Source organism: Puntigrus tetrazona, chromosome 15, assembly GCF_018831695.1.
Source record: "Puntigrus tetrazona isolate hp1 chromosome 15, ASM1883169v1, whole genome shotgun sequence".
Classification (NCBI taxonomy): domain Eukaryota; kingdom Metazoa; phylum Chordata; class Actinopteri; order Cypriniformes; family Cyprinidae; genus Puntigrus; species Puntigrus tetrazona.
Window position 1 is genome coordinate 3,148,650 of NC_056713.1, and position 22,779 is coordinate 3,171,428.

Here is a 22,779-nt window from a genome sequence, read left to right on the forward strand (position 1 = left end):
TTACCATGACATTATCGTGGTTGATTTTTTGGTCACGTTGCACTGAATGAATGCGCCCTCAAAACGGTCAGTCAAAAGTGGGATGATCTCAAAGAAAAGTGCTTAGACGTTAAACCTTCTCAAAGCAATGTGATACTGAAAAACGAGCGAGCTGAAATTAAAACTAAAATGAGCCACATGTACAGCAATGGTTTTTCTTGTTTATTATCAGCAATTCATCAGACACATATAAACAACCTGTAGGAAAAGAAGAAAGCAACATTTCACACAGTAACTTGGTTCGCCCCAGCGAAGATCAGTAACAACAGACTTCTCTCTCACACACACACACACACACACACACACACACACACACACACACCGTCAGACACACTGGAGAGGTTTATACTAAACACTTTGTGTAGAAAAAAAGAAATGAGCTAATTTATATATAATAAAGAAATCATTAAATAAAAGATCATTCATGTATTTACAAATTAACAAAACAAGTATTAACACAAGTAAACATTCCTTTCACCGTCGTGATCTGAAAACAAATTCAATGATATGCCTTTAGAGATCAATAGCGCCATATTTCATTCACTGTAGATATGGTTTTTGGAAAAGTGGCCTCTAACCTACTTATTTGTGCTTTTCTACCCATTTTTGTAGTAGGGTCGGTGACACTGATGGCTATTTCAGTCTTATCTGATTGATATTAATTCTGCTGGCGTGTCATTACGCAGGTTCATGGCATGGTGACAACTCGCACTTTGTAAAATAAATAATAATAATAATTTAAAAACACTAATAATATAAATGATAACAGTAGAACGAAAGAAAAATTCCTTTGAAAAGTGAACATTACAAAATTTATTACACGGCTTTCTGGAATAAGGAAGTCCGGTCACTACATCCGACTGCCATTACTTTCAAGTCAGATGCACCTGGTCTCCATCTAGTGCCTCAGCCAATGCATCACAATAAATGACTTCGGTTTAAATTGATTACTGGAATGTTGGGGGATCTTTCATTATTTTGTAACCAACTTTTTAGAGTTAGCTTCGCAATAATATAAAAAGTAAAGTAATAATTTTTTGTTTAATTTAAATACATTTTTATGTCAATTTGTATTTGCCAAATAACCGTGTAATAAGCAGGCAGTGTACAGCAAAGCTGGCCATTTTCACCGCGTGATTTTAGTGTTTTTCATTTCATTCGTGATATTTTTGAATTAGGATTGGTCCTTTTTCATTTCAGTTTTAGTAATTTTGGTATGTGCTTGTCATTTTTGTGTTTCCATATAACTTTTTTTTTTTTTTAAATTCAGTTTAACTTTACCACTTTAAAAAATTTAAATGTTCATTCATGATGATGATAACGATGGGTTATTTTATACCTCGACCATAAGGGGGCGAGAAAAGGACTGATGCATATTGAAACATTCCTATCAAATTTTTCAGTTAAAATACCTAAAACGTCCTAGAACCAAGAATTATGAAGCGATTTAACAGAATCATTTAAATAGATAAAATTATAATATGTCATAAAGGGTCTGATTTTAGTCTCTGCATTATTTCATTTCAAGTTAGTTGTTGCTGATTTTTTTTTTTGTATAATAGTCTTCTGTATTAGAAATCTCCTGTCACGATCCTCACGTAATGCCTCGTAATGCAAACCACAGCATTTCTTCATCCTGTGATGAACGAGCTCAAGTTTGTTCAACCTCAAATCAGGCCCGTAATAGGTGATAATGCGAAATGTTTCCAAAAGCAATCTTTCAACATCAGAGTACTTTCCGAATCTAGCTGACGTGAACTGCGTGCTGTTACTGTGTTAGACGGTCAAGCTGTATGAACTTCAAACGGGGTCAGTGAATCAAACGCCATGCCGTTAAAAGCGCTCGAATTATGAACACAGAGCCCTTGGAATCAGAGACGAAAGACTGAAGCGCGAAAACTTCGCGACCTGGGTCTCTAAGGTGAAAAGAACCACTGAATCATACACGAGTCAATCAGGCAAAGAAAGCAAACACATGGCTGATTGCAACTGTACATACAACGGAGGGGTTTGTGGAGTCCACAAAAATCTTTCAACGGCCCCTTTATCACAAACAGGAGGTAACCAGTAAACAAGTATGCATAAACAAACACCAGTGAGTTCCATCAGAAGAAAAAGGGCTACTTTTGTTCTCTCTCGCTCTTTTTTTGTTTGTTTTTTTTTAAGAAACGTGTCTAGCACAAGACTGTACATCATCTTGTTCGCGAGAGGCAGTTTTCTATGGCAATGCTATAAGTAAATGTTCATGCTGCACTAATATAGTGCAAAATGGAGCCTGGATACAGAAAAGGGGAAAGGCAGGCCAGAGTTTCTATAAGGGGGCGCTAGTGAGCCCATTCGATCTGCAGTCTTTTATCCTTCCGATCACACAATATTGAGCGTTTCGGGGCTGAAAATGCTATTGTGTATTTATTTGTCTGAACATGCGGCTTCCCGACGGCCACAGACAATGTACGTACTGCAGGGGCTGACAAGAAGCGCGGCTAGACAGAAAGAGACGGGCATATTTTGTGCTTTCTCAGCAAAAAAAACAAAACCAAAAAAAAGTCCCAATTTCAGAAAGGTCCTGCAACTTTCCTCCCGAAAAGACTGAAGTCTATGTTACAGAAAGATGTCAATGGCAGAGAGGTGAAGGCAGACTCCCTGAAGAAGATTTCTGAAGAGTTTATGAAGGCTCTCGTGAAATAAAGTCAAAAAACTTGAACGTAAAAAGGAAGGGGGGAGTAACGTTATATAAACACGGATCGAGTCTCTCTCTGAGGTTCCGGTAGCGTCTTATATAAAAAGCAGTCGGTGAGTTTATGTGAGTCTCCTTGTTTGAGAGGCTTGTACCGATGGCGACTGTGAAAGGAGGCGAGTATTTGTAGTACGGCGAACGTGGTTAGGCTACATGTCAGCGTCGCCGTCGTGAAGCCAGCGTCAGAGGCTTGAGTCTGTTGTTCATCTGTCTTCTGGGGCTTTTTTGGCTTTTTGCTGTAGGGAAAATAATAGCTGTTATTACAAAGCGACTGCATTTTATTTCAACAGATGCAATAAGATAGCAAGCTTGTCTGCCTGCATCTGACCTTATATTACTGTGCATCTAATAGCACATTAAATCTGTTATCTATTGCATCCGTTTATTTGTGTTTTATCATTTTGCTATATTGAAATGTTTTACTTTGTTGTTAGATGTCCATGCACTGCTGCTGATTGCCATGCATTAGCAAAGGACTTTTTCTTATCATGCAACAGATGAATCTAACATAGCTTTTACCACTATAATATATATATATATATATATATATATATATATATATATATATATATATGTATTAATTTGATCATTTTTATTATTTGTAATCTTTTTTTTTTAGTTTATTTAAATATTTATTTACATTTCCTACCTTTAATACATACCTACATACCTTTAATGCTCAATTAAACATTTATTTTAAACACACTGCACATTTGCCATTTAAGCGTGCGGCGTATTATTTTAGCAACATTTAATTCAATATTTAACTAGGGATTCATTAGATGAGGCATGAAGACAGATTAGCAGTGATTATTAATTATTAGGATTAGTAATCAGCTGCCATGCTAACTTTTACAGGAAGCATAGCTTTAGTAGTGGAGGGAACAGGGAAGTAGCCAGCAGCACGCTTCAGCCCACTAAACTCTACAAACCAAACTTACCTTAGCGAGTACTATGACACAGAGATAGGGACACATGTGAATACAACGTCCTCTAAGCCTTATATTAGCTCAAAAGTCAGCTATTGTCACAATAACTTTTAAATAAATTAATAACATAAAGGAGTACATACGTATTTTGCATCAAAGAGAAATTATGGGTGCTCATTGAAGATGAGAGTGGTGATGATGGATATGTTAGACCCGACCACAAGGGGGCAATGTTGGTAAAGTAAAGGGCTATAATATTTGCCTGTATATTCAAACATTGTTTTAGCTATCATTTACTCACCCTCATGTTAAAGAAGCAAACCTGTACAGAGCTTCCTTCTTATACTGAGCACAGAAAAGTATATTTTTAATTGGAATAGACATACTATGGACGCCAATGGGGACCGCTGGCTGTTTGTTCGCCAGCATTCTTCAAAATATCTTCTTTTACGTTCAACATAAGAAGTAAACTCATACAGGTTTGGGATAACATAGGATAATGTAAGAGCAAATGACACAATTTAAGATTTTGGGTGAACTATCCCTTTAAGAGGTTCTCTTTTAGCAGTGTGTATAAAGCTAGACTACTAAACTCCAGTAGGTCTTCCTGCTCACTCTCCACCAAACAGCTCCATGTGATTGGTCAGAAAGGCACATGTGACTGTGAGAAGGCATAGGTGATGGACATGATTGGCCACAGGGCAAGGCCATGAGGGAAGGGACTGAGCTGATAGTTCTAGTTGAACTGAGTCTCAATGCGCTGACAGTCAGGGCAGGTATATATCAGCTCTTGGTCGTTGGGTCCGACCCAAACCACAGAGGTAATGGAAGGGTCCGGGCTCGGAGGAGAGCGCCGGGCCAGCATACAAAAACTGATAGATATGAAGGGGTTGGGGAGACAAATGAGAAGTGAGATAAATGGAAAAGGAAAGAAAAAAAGTCTTAATCTGTATTTTTGTCTTGTCTTATAGGAAATGTGTAAAAATCGTTGTCAGCACATCTTTTTCGAGAATGCATTTTACATTTTTGTATCTATATTTTTGAGAGTTTAAGCTTAAAAAGGAAATGTATCAAATTAATAAATATATACAGTATTATATATTTAACATGTTCCATGAGACTTGTTACATCAAAGTAAGGTTTTAATACTTGTTTTTAGGGGAAAACAAGACAAAAACATTGATTAGGAAAAAAAAGTGAAGCAGTCAAGCTGAAAGCAACGTACATGTATTATCATAAATACATGATTAAAAAAGATGAATAGAATAAAGCAGACTTAATGCAATGAACGAAAAATCTAGTCCGCTGTTGTAACAAATATTCTTACCAGGCTAAGTAAGTCATAGAGACAATGAACACTAGCAGTACAAAAGCTCCAGCTGCCACGCCGTACACCCAGGTCTTCAGTTTGCCATCTGTGCAGATACACACACATCAACACAAGTACACACACACACACCGCTGAACCTCAGCCGTTCAGATCCATGACAACACGGAAAACACGACCTGTTGTGAACGCACTACCCGGACCTTTATATACAGTATCACTTTGACCTCAGAAAGGGTTTACCTGAACAAAATCGCTACCGTTTTATAATTTCAATCAAAAAAAAGAAAAATCAAGAGTGCTTACAATGCTGCGATATTGCAGATAAACCTATTCACTTTTAACTCACGCATCTATGTCTAATACTTGTGATGCCCACTGTATACCATCTAACATTTATTTAGCAAAGCAAAAAGCCTTGTTATAACAAAAAAAGGTTAAAGAGAGTTAGCAGAAGTTAGTTAGCGTGAAAATATCAGTGTTGATTTTAAACTGAAATGCTTGTGAACGTGTCTCCAAGGTTATATTAAGTCAGAAACTCACCGGGTCCGAAGGGCTGGAGGAACCAGGTGCGACCGGAGCGGCCTGGTAGGTTGGCGGTGGGCTGAGTGGGGTTGAGGCTCGATCGTCTTCACGCCGGCCTTGCTGTCTCCTGCGGTGGGGATCTCAAGCACCGGGATGAGCGTGCACTGATCCAGCACTCCATCGGAAGTCATCACCTCAGTGTAACCCTCCTCGCAGCCGCACACCCCAGCCTGCAGGGGGAGACATTGCTCCAGTTACAAATATGGATTGGATACAGTTTTACAGCAATCAACATACACATACATATTGTTTCAGTGTAATTGTACATTTAAGTACTGAGGATATTAATGAACTACATGTAGTTACTGTATGGTTAGGGATAAGATTCGTTTGGTTTAGGGTTACTTGCATGCAATTATTATAATAGTAAGTGGATGTATCATGTCACCCTAAATGACCCTACTGACGCTCTAAAGTGTGACACATATAATGTTGCAATTTTTTTTTTTAACTTTCTATATGTATATGGGTAAAAACAAAGTCTCACTGTTTCCACAAAAATACTGAGCAGCACAAATAGCACCAAATAAGCATCGTGTGACACTGGAGACTGGGGTAAAGGCTGCTGAAAAGGCAGCTTTGCCATCACAGAAATATATTTCATTTTTAAATGAATTCAAATACGGAAAATAACATTTAAAAAAATCTATATTTTTTAATAAATTTATTCATAAATGGACGAGCCATTTAAACAGGGATTCATAATATACTGTATCAATGACTATATCAATGTTGACCAAAATTATAATTGATTTATTTGATATTAGAGGCCTAATATCGGGCGTTAGTTTTATTAAATTGTCTATTTGTGTATCAGTTGTATGAAGCGTTTGAAGTGTGGCTAGGTGAAATAAAACGAAAGCAGAAAATCACTCATAGCAGTTGTTAAAAACACACACAGCTATCTATTTGCGGCATTCCCTCAGTCTCTAAACAGCTGCTAATTGAATTCACTTTCCGCCTCCTGCGACCATCGCTAGCTTTCGCTCTACCAGTGTCACGTTGTTCTTTTTTCCGCTAACAGCTCTGTTAGATGCTAAAAATATTTCAGCAGCATCTTGCTGTGATTTCAAAGAAACTTTTAGTGGTGGATGTGCTATTCTAGCGCTTTCTTTGTTCTGAAAAACGCGCAGCTAGTGTGAATCCTGAAGGCTACGAGTGCATGTTCGAGCGTGGGTGTTGATAAGATGCATCCCCAGCACGTGTTTTTCCACTGACGAGACATTCGGATCTCCACGAGCATCAATGTTCTGCAGTGGTTGTGTGCAAATATATGTGGAGAAACCCCCAGGTTCCTGCCGTCTGGAGGGGGTCTCTTATTCCCACTGCAATCTTGGAAGGATAATCGGCCCGCACGCAAACACAACCCTTGTCAGATCTATGCGAACAAGGGAAAACCAGAATTCACTGGGGCATTTGCATCTATAAAGAAGGGCGCTCCAGAGAAGGTCTGGATGTAGCAGAAGAAACTGATATGAATACAGGCGGCTTCTTCCCACAGTGCAGTGGGATTCACTACACAGCCAGGAGACCCGAGTCAGACACGCTCACAATCTTCACTTGCATATAACGTTCAGTTCGTATGCAGTGGAGGGGGATTGTATGCTGCAGGACAAGTATGGTAGCTCAGTGAATGTTTACATTTCATGTAGGATTATCTTCAAACGAACAAAATACATACATAGAGAGGAGAGTGTGGATAAACTGTTTCCAAGCATTTGACATGTGATCACAGTTAGCCGTGAGGAAAAAAGCATCCCGCATAAATTGAGTCACAAATGATTTGCACACTTCTGCATTCTATGGAAACTTCCAAAATGAAAAAGTGCACTTGAAGGACCTGGATGTTGCACTTTATCGGGGCGACTCTTCGTGCAATCGATAATCAAAGATTTCCTTTCGTAGTGGAAGGGAAAGGACTATCAAAGGACTATGTTGCATGACAAAATAACAGTGTGAGATTCATACTAAACTGTGGAGTACATGGTACCTAGTGTATGCGATTAGAGCACAGTTTCTTGACAAGCTACATGATTTTTTTAAAGCTAATTTTAATAATATTTTAACAAACATAAATTAACTTAAATTAAGAAAGATAATACAATTAAATAAAAAATGTATAATAAAATAAATGGCAGTTCTAATTTATTTGAAAGGATTTTACAAATCGAAAAAAGGCATATGCAAACATAAACACATTCAAAAACAGTGCTTCCATCCTCAACTGATAATGACTTAAGGTGTTTTATTGTGCCTGCACAGATCTCTAGCACTAAAAGTTTTAATATCCTCTCACACTGGTCACAGAGCTTGATAAAGCCAATGCATAAGACTAACACTGTTATTTTTTTTATTTATCAGGTATCAAGTAGCTTTAATAGTTTCATCTAAGGTTATTAAGATGGTATCTGTTGATAAGAGGATATCAAATCTTGCTATTACGGCCGGTGCATCTCGGTTCTCATGTTTCAGAATTTCCCATTATACATTTCAAGACTATCTCTCTCTCTTCTGGAGGAAGTCTAATCCTGCTGTATTGAATATCCATGCAGCCCTGTTTACAGTCTGGCTGCATCCCAGCATCCCACCTCAACAGGCGTCCACACATAAACATGCGCACATACTTCAACCTCGGTGCAGTAGGAGCGAGGTTTGTCATGAACTGGGTCACATGATCTGTCAGACACCGGCTCGCTTGTCAACGGGCATCCACCTGCAGGCAAAGAGTTCAAAGTTTTGTATTAACATTGTTTAATGGCATTGTCACACAAACGCATGCCCATTTTTAGCCATGGCACTGTCCTGGAGGCAGGAGGCATCAAAGACTCTGCTGCTCTCCCAAATTCATCCTCTTTTCCTCTCTCTTTGGTACTGCTTAAGAGTGCCAGACATGCTTTACTCTGTTAACTGATACGAGGCATGAGGCAATAATTAAATTCAACTACATTTGTACATTTTCCGGAGGAAAAAAAAATGGACAACTTTCTCAAGTATTTTAAAAAGCAAGGGTTTTCATTTTTTTTTTTGCCACGATCCTTCTTGTAATTCTCATAATTATGACAAAATCGAAATGATGAAATGTTGTCGTAATCATGACTTGGTATATCAAATTGTTATAACGATTATGATTTCATGTCAGAAGTATGAATGACCAAAGTATTGTATAATTTTATTTATTTTTTCTTATGCAGTAGACATGGTCTTTCATGGTTAGATGTACAATTTAAGAATATAATAAATATTAATTATATGCAATACTTGTATTCATTAAATGAAATGAAATTATTTTCTGAACCCTTTTCCCCTCTACTTTGTGGACCCTTGTGGCTGCAGGACCCTGTTTCAAAGCATTCTGAGCGTTTTCTAGGGCATTACTAGGATGTTCTGGATGGTTGCTAAGGTGTTCTTGGTGGTTGCTAAGGTGTTCTGTGGGGTTACTAGGGCATTTGTACGTAATTTCTAGCCCATTCTCAGTCTGTATGATGTACTGGTCCCTAGATATTTAGGCTTGGGCTACTCCATCAACTCCGTCCATGAGATTTCTGCCCGTTTTATCGTCAGCCAACACAATTAAAAATGATCCTCTTCTTGGGTCGTCTACGCGTACAATCTCAACATCCTTTCGCTCACGTTCCATCTTCCTCTCTACAAATCGCAGCCTGTGGGAATCCACTGGATCTATAAAAGCACTGAAATGGGCAGCCGCGCCAAAGTGCAGGGTGTTATTTTCTAAGCTGGAATGAATCAATACATCCAATCAACAATGAGAGCAGTGAAACAGAACTGCGCTCTAATGCCGAAAACACTCTTGACTGCAGCCGCAAGACACCATGACAATTGTTAAGGCCACAACCAGCACTAGATTTGTCATTTGTGTCAAGTGTAAATCAGTAAGCTATTTGGAAAATTGGAAATGGTTTTTCTTCTTTTAGTATGTAAAAAATCATTAGCAATAAAATAAAGCTATTGACGTGTTAAAAGACTTCTTCTTTATACAGTAGGTGCACTATCAACTGTAAGCATCTGCAGTAACATGTTTACCAATTAGCAGCCTGTATGAATATTCATACTTCTGCACACCTTAATAAAACTCATGAATATGCATCAACAGGGACCTGGTTGCGGTAGAGGTTTTGATTACAGCCTTAGAAGTTCTGCTGCCCTGTTCTGCCAATCACAAGTGGCCAGACTCGTGTGTGCCATCTGGAACGAGGTCAGTTTGGACAGCTCGACATAGAGGACAAATAAACATTTGAAAATCATAGGGACAGATTCCAAGCTGCATAAATATGTCGTACAAAGCTCAATGAAATCTCAAATTGCAATGCATTTACGATGCTCTTCAGTAGAGAGTCTGTTCTATGTCTGGACCAAAACAAGGAGAGACGCAGAAATACACACACAGGCACATTAACATGAGAGGACAGCTGGCATAATGGTGAATGGGATTAAATGTGGGTGTCACATTGTCATGGATTAAAAGCTTACTTCCATAAAGTATATACAAAAAAGAGGAGACAGCGAACCCTTCAGCCTTTCCTGACAGGAAATGACAGCACAGGACGTCAACTTTATCTCAAACCACAGTCTGTCATCAAACACTCTCTGAGGAGGGAATATTGACGCTTCTGTCACAGTGATGTTTTTTTTTTCTCTGAATATCGAAAAACAGATACAGTGTGGCTTATCTCTGCTTGTACAATTTGTGCAAATGGGGATGCACTATCATTTTTATTCCCTCCAAAAAATGTAAAAAATAAAAAATATTATTACTTAAATTAAATACAATTGAATTAATTAATTAAATACAATAAAATGTAAATAAAACTAAATGTAATTAAATTTCAGGCACATACCTGTGACATTTAATCCATCAGAGCGCTGGCACCAGACTTGTCGAGATGAGCCTTTCCATGGACCGGTCTTCCATTTGTACTCATAACACTGACCCTCTTAAAACACAAAAAAACTGTATTAACAGTGATACATAAAAAGAAAATTATAATGATAATGAAAACTCATTTTTAAAACCTTAAACTTCACTATTTTTAAAACTACCCCAGATTTAAACAATTAAGTTTTACGGCCGCAGATCTTTCATGCAAGCATATTCCAGTAATGTTTATTTAATTTACGATTTCAGAAACAAATTTTTAGTGTGAAACTGCAATGCCTGCCCTAAATGCTATTAGTTTTGGCTCACCTGTACATGGCCTGGCTTCCCATTCCTGTTCTGGACACTGGAGAAGGTTCTCAGGTTCCTGAGCTAGAACGGCACGAGAACGCACCTGCACCGAACCGAAGCCCAGATCGTCTCCGCTGATACAGCTCAGCTGACAAGGGCTCCACACAGTCCAGTCTGTCAGGTAACACTCACCTGACAAATACATAAACACCTCACTTAGAAAATCATGACTGATATTGCCATTTGCAAAGGTAGTTTGAAAAATGTTATTTATACATTTGCATCACAGCAACAAACATGAATTTAGCTGGAAGATTATATATTACGGTGCTGAGAGTTTCACAGTGTTACTGGTAGCTAAAGGCATAATTAAACTCACCAAAATGTTTAATAAACAAATAAACCTAGCAAGTGACAAAGTTTCAACTCTACAGAAGTCCATAGAGATTTATGACGAGCTCCAGGCACATATTCTGTGTGGGCCTAGTGATTCATTAATAGATCTAACCCTAAAGAATTAAAAGTTTTAGCATTTTTCAACCTACAGGGTCTAACAATAACAAACTCCACTTGCAGACTTTCTTTTTCTTTTCTTTGTCAAGGATATTAAGACTTTTTGTGTGTGTGCGATCTCGGGGTGTTTTTTTTTTAACAGAAGTAGGTCAGTCCGTCCTGTTATAATAGCAGTCCTGATTTGTGAATATTTCCCCAGAGTATTAATTATTCATAAAGTTGTCGCTCCATAAAGCCCTAATCCTATGATCGTGATTATCAGAGCACGTGCGCAGCGAAACGCCAGAGGCAGATGTGACACCTGAGTTCACAGAGTACACTCCAGTCTGTGTGTGAATAGCTGATGAAGTTACACAACACTGGGATGAATATTCAAATGCACAAAGGGTGTATCAGCGTCATTTAAGAAACATTTGTGTGGAAAAAAAAGAGATCGGAACGGGGGAAAAAAAAAGGGAAGACAGAGAGAGCACAGCGGTAGGTCACAGCTGGAGGTTTCTTGATGGGAAGTGTGGCAGGGAGCTACGCTTCAAGAATGAAAAATGAATGATGGGGTCAAAGGTCAGAGCAAGTGAAGAACTGTGCAACTTTCTAAAAAAAAAGGCAAAAATCACAACTACACTGTGGGCAAAGCATCATGTAACTCGAACTACAACAACACAAATCTGCACTGACTTGAGTTGGTGTGTTGTTCCTGTCACTGTCCCTTTATAAAACCTCAATCACGACCCTCTACTACTGCCACAAAGGACATGTCAAAATGTTGTCTTACTATCTGTCACTCACTTGCTGAAATAAAAAAAAAGCTTTCAAAAGCCAGTCTGAATTTTTTTTTTTTGTTCCATCAATTTCCTGCGAAATTACAGTAATATAATGGACAACAAGCCATGAACTTTAATTCTGCAGCTTGTATGAGGTAATACAGCAAGGTATATGAGGGTGTTGAATTATAGCTGTGTGATATCCCAGTGAATATTTCACACGGCGTCTCATAAAAGCTGCCTTGTAATGTGCCAAAGTAGGTCTGACAGATTTAAAAGAGTGCTGATGGAACACAAGATTTTTCTCTAGTGTATACTGTTTGATTTTTATTTCATTTTTTGAAGGAGGGAGAAAGCATGATATGTTTTTGCTGCATAATTGGATTTTATATTGTCATAATAAATAAAAGAAAAAAAAGAAAAACACATGCATTACCCTTCAAAACTTTGGGGTTTGTCAGTTTTTTACTGTTTTTGAAAGTTTGTTCACCAAGGCTGCATTAATTTGGTCAAAATACAGCAAAAACAGAAATATTATCACAATTTAAAATAACTGTTTTCTATTGTAATATATTAATAAAATATAATTTATTCCCGGTTATGGAAGGATTCATTTTTAGTAGTTTAATTACACATGATCCTTCAGACATAATTGCAACATCTGTTGTTATTTTTATCAATGTTGAAAACTATTGTGCAGATTAACAGGATTATCTAACAGAATATAAATTTTAAAAGAACCGCATTTATTGAAACAGAAGTCTTTTTGTAGCATTAGAAATGCCTTTAATGTTATTTCTGATTAATTTAATGCATCATTGCAGAATGAAAAAATAAATAAGCTAAATAAATATAACAAAAATGAACTTAAATTTAATCAATGATCCCAAACCTTTAAACTGTAGTGTGTATTATAACAAACATATACGCAATTAACCATTTGATTAATGTCTCTACAATGTCTCTGACAGTTGCTGAACCTGAGATTTACATCAGTGTAGTGGATTTACGACAGCATGTCTTCACAGTAGTGGCATTAGCTGTTACCTGGGCAGGGCACAGTGCAGGACTCCTGCAGGATGATCTGTTTTTCCCCATCCACTGTCTGCTCCAGGTCTCCACACAGTTCCTCATCCACCATACTGCCCGGATCCTTCCCCGAGCCATCAGACACAAAGCAGGACACGTTCCTGAAGCGCAGGCCCTCTCCACACCGAGCACCCTAAGGAAACAGGAGTTTTGACATTAATGACTACAACTGGACACCAGCTGTAGTAAAAATAAATGCACTTTTGTTCGAGAATATGGATGAACTCTACATAGCCTCTTTGAAGCTCTAGACCTCGAAAGAGCAAAACTTCTCATGGTGATACAAAATGAGGCAGGAAGAAATCTCAGCATTGTTTCTCCATTCTCATGTTCTGCACTGTCAGTTACCGGCATTATTTTTTCATAGCTGCTGAAAATCTCGAAAAACATGAGGCACAAGCTTAAGCAATGCTGCTGGAGACTGCTGAGGGCTGTCAGAAGACACTTTAGAGACAGACAGCCGAGAACAAAGGCCAGAGTCAATATTCTCTCACAGCCTGCACTGTGACGGGGGCATGAGGTATGAGCGGGGGGGAGGAGAAAGACAGAGATGGGAATAAAGGGAAGAAGAGAGAGGCTGTGTCTTCTGTCTGTTGTCTTTAATTAAACCCCCTGTTGGGTCCTAAAAAAGCCAGACTGATGACAGGAAGAAGACGACAGCACAAATGCTGCGGAAAGGCCAAAAAGCAGGAGAGATTGGGGAGTATTCTAAATATACCTAAACACTGCTGCAGATGGAATGAAGTGATGGTGGTTTACTATAGCAAAGTGCACCTCAAGAAAGATGAAACCTGCTTTTGGAAATGTTCATTGCATTACATGGGTTTTATGCAATTAGGCTGCTGTCTTATGCATAAAGGTATGGTTACATTTTGTGAAATTTCAGTCCATTGTTCGTTGTCAATAATGTAAAGATCAACCTGGTCTCATAAAAATACGTACCTCTGCACTGTTTTTACATGCCTCACTGCACGTTTCACCACAGTTTCAAAGAGAAACGTCCACTGAGTGGCACCAAAACACAGGTTCAATAAACAAACCTTGGCACATTTTTATTAGGTTGATATTGGTGCATAATGCTGTGCTTGTATTACGTTAAATATTTGCTGCCAAAAGTTAATGCTCTATCATGTTGGAAATATTCCCTACACCAAATCCAGCCCTAAAAATAACAAATCCAAAACTGAACTAAAAGCACATTTGTTGATGCAACTGTGCCATTTCAAATTCATTTTATGCACAGATTTGAACTGAATTGTTGAACTGTAGTTACACTGTATTCACAACCGGAGCTCCTCACCTCTCAAGTATGTCTCTGTACTCCATGAGCTACCCGAACAAACCTACGCATTTTGTGTTTCACAAAAGATTATACCAAGGTACGTTTATGCCATGAGACCAGGTAGGTAAAGAAACACCAATTTGAGCATCTAAAGAGCTGTGTGGTAAACTTTCTTTTTCTTATTTTTATCAGTGTTGAAAACAATTGTAGTTTTAGGATGGTTAAGGATTCTTTGATGAATAGACAGTTAAAAACAACAGCATTTATTTGAGAAATCTTTTTTAACATTAATATTATAAATGCCATGTATGATTCAATGCAATTCAATGCAATGCAATCTGAGTGATTGATCATCAAACTCACCTCAGATTTGCATGGAGACCAGGCGCTGTACCTCCAGCTGTAGCAGGGTTTAACAGGACAGGGCTTCCACTGTTCCAGCTGTGAGGAACACGGCGTCCGTCTCCTGAGAGGCCTGGATCACGATTCTCCTTCTCCAGAGCTTCCCTACAAGAAACAATGCAGATATCTTTCACAATGCTGCACTGCAACATTACTTAAGTTTTAAAACCCTTAGTATTTGATGTATGTTGTGGTCAAAAAATAACATTTTCTATAACACATGACAAATGCTATTTCAAATTCACTTACATACTGGAAGCACAACTCCCAAGTTCTTTCTCATGCTTGCTAAAGATGATGCTTTAACATCAAGCAAAGTGACTCCTTGAATGAAATAAAGGCTTTTACAGTAAGTGAATCATCTCATGTTACACACACGCACACTCTAATCCCAGGTAACTCAATCTTCCTCCAATGGAAAGTCAAAAACCATGTGTGACCTGAAAGTCTTTCTTTCTGTGTAGTAAAGTTCCAACCATCTGTGAATAACTTAATCTGCCAGGCATTTTTCAAGCCTAATTCCAAGCCCTGAAACCACTCTGAATATTCATCTCTCCCCCTCTTGATTTTCTTAAATCGATTCTGCAGGGCTGAGGAGAAGGATGGAGAGAAATGGAGTGTAGGCTCTTTCAGGCAGAATGCATCCTGCTGTTTAAGAGTGGAGCCCAGGGGAAGCTTGCAATAAAACTCCACACCCTTTTCCCACAAGAACGATTATTTTGCAAGGCAGGTGGTAACACAACGAACTAAATAGCTAAACCTTCATAAAACTTCATAACGTATGTTACTAAAATTACTACAAAGCGAGCACTTAAAGATATTTATGTATTTTCTATGAAAATACCACTACTAAACCTAAAAATACAGACTATTTAGGATCTACACTGCTTTTCTAGCGTAGAACTTGTCTTCTTTCTCCCTGTAAATGTGTCCATATTCAGCTTTCTTCATGGATAGGGGATTGGGGGCAGTAACATCAGTAACATCATTTATTTGAACAAAACATACAGTACAAACTGTAATAACCTAACTTTTACAGTCTAAAAAGCAGTTTCTGTTTTAATATATTATAAAATGCAATTTATTATTGTGATGGCAAAGCTGAATTCTCAGCAGCCTTTTACTCCTGTCTTCAGTGTCACGTGATGCTTCGGGAATCATTGTAATTATGCTGATTTGGTGCTTAAGAAGCAATCAAACCAAACATTTTGAGTTGGTTAAACTGGATGTCGGGTGGTTTGCAAATACAAGTTTTGGCACTGAAAAGTGGTGCCAAAAGGTCATCAAGCCTAGCAGACACGATTCTGGGCAGTGGTCTGTTACTAACTTCTTTGCAGTTAGTTTTATTATGAAAAAAGCTGGATGTACACAACCTTGGAGGGTACGGCTAGGCACTTCGTAATGTTAAACATGATCATAGCCCAGTCCTCAGCTGACACGTTGCCCTGAAGCTAGTTGTACCAGATGTAATTCATCTTCGCCGCAGTCTTCCGTGATGGACCATCCCTGAGGAGAAACCTCTGTGAAGCTCCATGCTTTCCAGCAGCCACAAACCAAATCAACTCCCAGTGCCTTGCATCCTCTTTTTATATGCTGGGTTCAGTTGGGAAAGCTGTACATACACAAGTGCTTGTGTGCCTTTTTGAGAGTTTTTAGCTGTAGGGATTGCTCATTCTCTCAGTTCTCTCTCTCGCTCTTTCTTTTCATCTCTTCCTGTCTCTACTGGTGGCCAAGGCACCAGGTTTAGGCAAACTGCATAACCAGTCTGTCACAGGACAGCCAATGCAGGACGATTAGCTCATGGCTCCACTTCCAACTGGGTTTTAATTCACTTTGCATTGCATGATTTTTGCATTCAGTTTTCCTTTGATGACAAAATATATAACTTCATGACTGATTTCATGATGTTCATGGGTGCTAGTTGGGTCAAGGACTAGCAATAAAATAATTGAATAATTTACAACACTAATCGTTTATTTATTAGCAATTTGGATATGTAGACTCTATAATGAAGAATATACCTGATATAATCATTTCTATAATAACATTAAATATTCAAATATTAATACAATATGGATAACCATCCCTGATTCTGATAACTAAATTTAATGATTACCTTACTAACTATTAAGAAAATTCTACCAAAACAAAGTTACTTTGTGGACAAAAAAATTAATTAGATGCGAGTAATGTGCAGAAAAATTAAGGGAGAAAAACACATTCAAAATAGAGGATATCATAGATGAGACCCTCATGAATGTATCAAAAGTCAGTCTTCATTCATTAATTAATAATTCATGGCATCTCTAAAAAATGTTTATGTAAAATGTTATATATCACTTTTTATGTTGCTAATACCATGTGAGAATTTTATTTAAAATGGCCCTTAAAATGGAAATTAATCACTATGAATATAGAAAAGTACATTACTAAGAACTTGTTTTTGAACAAATTATTATAAAAATGATTGCCAATTAAACCCAAAAATGTAAATGTCTGTAGTATGAAATTTGATGCTGATTCTGTATCTTTGTAGGAATCCTGCTGCCTGGGGACAGATTAAAGATGCCACAATGAACTAAACCAGCACAGGTTTCATATAGCGGCAGGGTTTGCTCTAGCAGTCGCTGGCCATTGGCTCTCAAAGACCTTGTGTAGCAGAGTGGTCTCTTAGGCCCCAAGCACACAAACATAATGGGCCCCTAATCAATCGTCAGAGCAGATGGAATTACACTCAAGGACATCATTATCCTCCTCTCAATTGCTGCTTCTGGGCGATAACACAATTGTTCTCACACCATAAATTTTTTGTGGTTTTAGCCAACGCTTTGGTAATTCTAAGACAGTAGAGAGCTCAGTGTAATTCCCTAAAACCTGCCATTTAAGGAACCAGTCGTGTTAGCTAACATCAAAGACCAACGTTCTGGACCGCCAGACCCAAAGACCCTCCTGAGGCTTTTGATTTTGTCTGAAACAGACTGACTGACTGCTGAGAGTGTGAATGAACCAAGCCGTGCAAATTTAATAATGTCACAAAAACTGTTATTTTTTTGTGGGCTTTTTTGGCAAAAATCCAGTTTCAAATCAAGGTCTTCAATACAAAGTGTTGGCTTACCAGCTAGACCGCAGGTGTGAGAGCATTCAGACCAGGACGACCAATCAGACAGCTGGCAGTTGACAGGGCACTCGACCACACAGGAAGCGTTCATCTGCCATTTTTCTCGAGACCGAGCTAAAAGAAACACAGTCAATTTAGTTACTTAGATTTAGAACAGAAGCATCACTTGTAAACTTGTTTTCTTAACAGAAAAGTACCTCCTCGCAAAACTTGAGGTCCACAGACTTGCCATCACTGCGAACGCAGTCGAGCATGCGTGTCTTGAATCCAACCCCGCATACGGCCCGTTCACTCAGCTGACATGTGCTCCAGTCTGGATGGGATAAATAAATAATAATATATATTTCTAATAAACCCGTTTCTTTTTATCATGTAAAAATTCAAGATGAAAACCTCGAACTGCAAAAAAAGTAATATAGTAAATAAATAGTACATATGACAAAGCACATAACAAAAGTGGAAATATTTACCTGTGATATTATAGGAGTAATGGAAGCAGTTGGTGTTCAAGGTGCACGTTTCTTTCTCTGTAGTTGAAGGACACTGTTTCTCATCCCCAGGCTGACGTATAGGGCTGGCGGTCTTCTGCCTTGTACTATTCACATTGCATGGCTTCAAAAAACCAAAGCTTTTAATGAACAAACAATGATCAATGAACAACAAAAGAACAATCAAATGGACAAAAGAGAGGACATCTTGAAATATTCAGCATATGTGCAGAGGATTAATTTCGCTTTCACATTTTCCTTGTTATTTCAGACGTTGGCATCTCCTTCTGAGGGAAATAAATTCCTCTCTGATGTCATGTGTAAGATGTTTTAAGCCTTCCCGCATTTTCACCGCAGGGATACTTTCAGTATCCATGGCAATTAGCTACCCTTGCAGTTTAGTGGCAGCGTGCCTGGGAATCACACTGAGACAGACGTGAGTAACCCTCCCCCTGAGAGATTCCTCAATAATGCCTATACACACACACTTATGGCATAGCAAACGATTTCATGTGTGAACTCGCAACCCACTCTGAGCGGCCAACCAGCATACTCCTTTTCTTCTTTTGATTTGCATTTATTGACCGCTGGTGCACGGCTGACCCAAAATGGTTGACTGGTGTTGAGCAGCTCTGAATAATGTGCTATGCCTCAAATCCTCCTCTACAGGAGAAAATAGGTGGAAGAGGCTCCATCCTGGCTAATCGGCTAATACATTTAAACTTATCACATAAAGGCTGGACTTTCAGGAGACATATGCAGAGAAAAGTGTTGCATCAGTCTATTATCTATCACAACATTGTGGGTGAGGGTGGATTAAAACATTCAAACTGTTCCTGATCAATGTTTCTTCTCACCAATTGGCATCGACTCCAAGGGCCCCAGTCAGTCAAAACGCAGTCCCCAGGACAGGGCAACTTGCTCTCTCTGGCTCCAAGCGGCATCTCCTCTGGATCACAGAGATAGTCTTCTACAGGGTCTGAAGGTCCATCGACAGTGTTCTGCATGCACCTTCATGAAAAAAAACACAAAAAACCTTTGTTAGCATTATCATACACACATCCACCAAAACAATGTGGCTAGCAGTAATAATGCTGTTGTTTGAGACAGTCATACCTGACTTTCCTCGTCTGTACACCTTCCCCACAGTTCTCCTTCAGGTCAACATTACTGACCTTCCAGACGCTCCACGGCTCAGCCACCCAGACATACTGACTGCAGTCGCTCAGACATGGTACCACTTCATACACCTGAGAGACAACACACAGGCTTCAGCTTGGTCGGCAACTTTTTAGTTAATAATTATGTTTTAAAAGCTTTAAATGTTAGCACTTTAAAGTATTATTATTATTATTTTTTTAGTTGTTTAGTTATCATGAACTAACAATTATTTACAGCATTTATTAATTCACTGTTTCAACTAAAATCTACTTTTAAAATAATAAGAAATGCTTCACCAAAATCATTCACATGAAATCTCTGGAACAATCATTTCTGAAGGATGTAACATGGAATACATTACATTATGAATCAATTATTTGTAATAATATTTCAGAATATTAAAATATTTACTGCATTTTACAACCTTGGTGAGCACAAGACAATTTTTTTTATTTAGGTAATATATTACTCATTATGAATTAATGCTCTAAAATTAACACATTTTTGAACATTAGGATAATAATACCGAAAAACATTAAGATTATAATAGTAAAAGTTGCATTCAATGGTAGTGGTCATTTTCCTTTCAATTATTTGACCTGCATACTATTTATGAGCCAAGCCAATCAGGTTTGTAATGTGTCCTGTCAGTTTTAAGATCCTTCCTACGTCCTTGGACCTTAAAGTCATACATTCATCAAGAACTTGGAAATGAATAATAGATCAAAATTGGATAATTAGCATAAAAAAATTACCATTCAAAAATAATTGGTTAATCACATGCACCATCATCAATCATTTAAAACCTGAGATTTTTACCTGAGCCTGTTGCAGGATTCCCGCCATTTTAAGAGAGAGAGAGAGAAGATGAAAGGGAGAAATGAATAAGTTGTTATATGCAATCACTTCCAAAACCTCAGAAGATCTTTTTAATCTGTGTAAACTCACATAATCTTAGCCTAGCAGTGATCTAAAGATATGATGCACAAACAATATCCCGTGATTATATGAACATATTAGTAAACCACATTGCTGTGCATTAAAAAACATGGTATTCTGTTTAGTCTTTTGATTAAAAATTTACAACACCCAGTAATTAATCCTTAAAACAAGACAGGCGCACATTCATAAAAAAATATAACCCCTAAGATTTCCCTGCATACCTGATTGACATGGTCCAGTTTGGGGCAGGGCCTGCCACCGTTATAAGGTTTCTCTCGAAGCCACTTGGACCGCACTTTGACTCCACTGCCACAGGACTTACTGCAACGGGACCAATTTGACCATTCGCTGAGCTTACAGTCAGACGGACACGGGATGATACACGCCTCCTCTATATAACCTACAACAGATAAGAAAGAGAGGAATGAAACTTAGTGTGTCTATTATAGCAAGTCAAACCAACACGATACAGTATGATGATGGTTTAGAGTTAGTCTAATAAATTGTGACAGATGAAACAGCGCAGAGTGTCTATGTTAAAGCAGCGTTAAGGTCAAGGTTGTGGCATTTGCACTGATATAGTCTGCTGAAGTTTCATTTTACATCGCAACTCGCAAAGGTCATGGATTCTTTCAGGAATGGGAAAGCTGCGTGAGACAGCTCAAGTCCTGAGCATTTCAGAGGATTATTAAAACAGCAGGTTTTAAGTATTCCATGTATATGTTCCTCCTTCAAAACCACAAGAACATCAGATTTAACGAATGATGTGTAGAAAAAAAGAATAATCTAAAGCTGAGCAAACATGATGGAAGGTTGCTGTTAAAAAAGTAAATGGGATTCCAAATGATTCATGATTTTTACATTATATTATATTGTATTATGCTATATATTTCCCTCAAAGACTATTTAAATACATTATTGTGGTAAACAGTTTAATAGTCTAGTTGGAATAACTAAAAGTCAATAATTGCTAACTCAAATTTTCAGGAAATATTGTGAGATGTTAACGCTTAACTTTGTGAAAAAAAAAATACAATTGTGAGAAATAAATTCAAATTGAAAATTCAAGTCAAAATGATGCAGTAAACATATAATTCTGTGAAACTCCAAATTGTGAAATAAACCAACAAAAAATGGAACTGTTAAATAAAAATGTTATTAAAAAAAAGATTATTTTTAGTTTTCATTCTGTGATCCACATGAATTGCTCCGGTTGTGGGGAAAACACAGATATACTAGACGATTTTTCATTCTAAATTTAAGAAAATGTCATTTTTAAAATCAAATTAAGAAAACATAAATAAAAATCTAATTTCAGTTGAATATAAAGCTGATTTAAGCGAAATAAAGTTAAATTATTGACAAATAAAATATTGTTCATATTATAACACCTTACTATTGTTAATCAGCTCAATTAAAACGTATCGCGTTTTGTATTATATTGCCTGCTAAACTGGATAACAGAAGAACTGGATAATTCTTACACCAGTCATGAATATACAAAAAAGTCAAGATATCTGTATGTACTTCACAACCAAATTCCCTATCACAGAAACTTCTCGTAGTTGGATTAAACACCCCCCCCTACAAATTGCCTTGGGCAACATGTCAGTCTGACAGCCTCACAAAATGGCAACTACGCTTGAAATCACGAGGGGTATGGGGTCTGATTGGAGTGAGGGATGTCTCAGAGGAAGCAGGAAGAGAACGAGAGGAGGCAGAGGGAGAGAGAGTCTCCGTCAGCACATCTTCACTCTAGGGATGCCGAGTCTTTGAGCCAGTCGCAGGCCTCCAGCTGAGAGCGTACAATCCATACTAGAGGATTGTGACTCATAAAGAGAGAGGCCTTAACGTCACAGAGCTCCTGCTTGGCCACGAGATTCCACCCGCTTTCATCTAACGCTGTAGTTTGCTACAGTCTAATCTCGGGCTCAGAGGAACGGATTGACAAATTCTTGTTTCTGAGCTCCTTGCTGCAGGAGGTGGCGAGAGATGCGGAGCGGAATTAGATACGAACGCCGTTTTCTTTAAATAAACGTGATATTCAGATGGATTCATTTCACTTCCTTTAAAGTAATGATGTTTAAACTTGCATAAATCAAGGTATATTTGCATCACGAGTAAAACAACACAATATATCACTCTGCATCTTGTTTTATTACAAAGTGAGTTCATGAAACAAGAAAAAATTGGGAGTAAGAAAATAAAAAATTTAAAGGTG

At 38.0% G+C, this 22,779-nt stretch overlaps 1 protein-coding gene across 1 annotated transcript in view; it reads right to left on the reverse strand.

Moving 5' to 3' along the window:
• Positions 1–4,343: 4,343 nt before the first annotated feature.
• Positions 4,344–22,779, reverse strand: part of LOC122358351 (thrombospondin type-1 domain-containing protein 7A-like) — a 91,274-nt gene continuing 72,838 nt past the window's right edge. The window contains 17 exon segments of the mRNA XM_043258139.1: positions 4,344–4,577; positions 5,033–5,120; positions 5,576–5,655; positions 5,657–5,787; positions 8,248–8,330; positions 10,474–10,569; positions 10,821–10,994; positions 13,124–13,298; positions 14,811–14,907; positions 14,909–14,954; positions 17,965–18,069; positions 18,072–18,081; positions 18,165–18,280; positions 18,438–18,579; positions 19,313–19,466; positions 19,572–19,710; positions 20,779–20,958. Of these exon segments, the coding sequence (XP_043114074.1) occupies positions 4,442–4,577; positions 5,033–5,120; positions 5,576–5,655; positions 5,657–5,787; positions 8,248–8,330; positions 10,474–10,569; positions 10,821–10,994; positions 13,124–13,298; positions 14,811–14,907; positions 14,909–14,954; positions 17,965–18,069; positions 18,072–18,081; positions 18,165–18,280; positions 18,438–18,579; positions 19,313–19,466; positions 19,572–19,710; positions 20,779–20,958 (1,952 nt within the window). The 3' untranslated portion in view covers positions 4,344–4,441.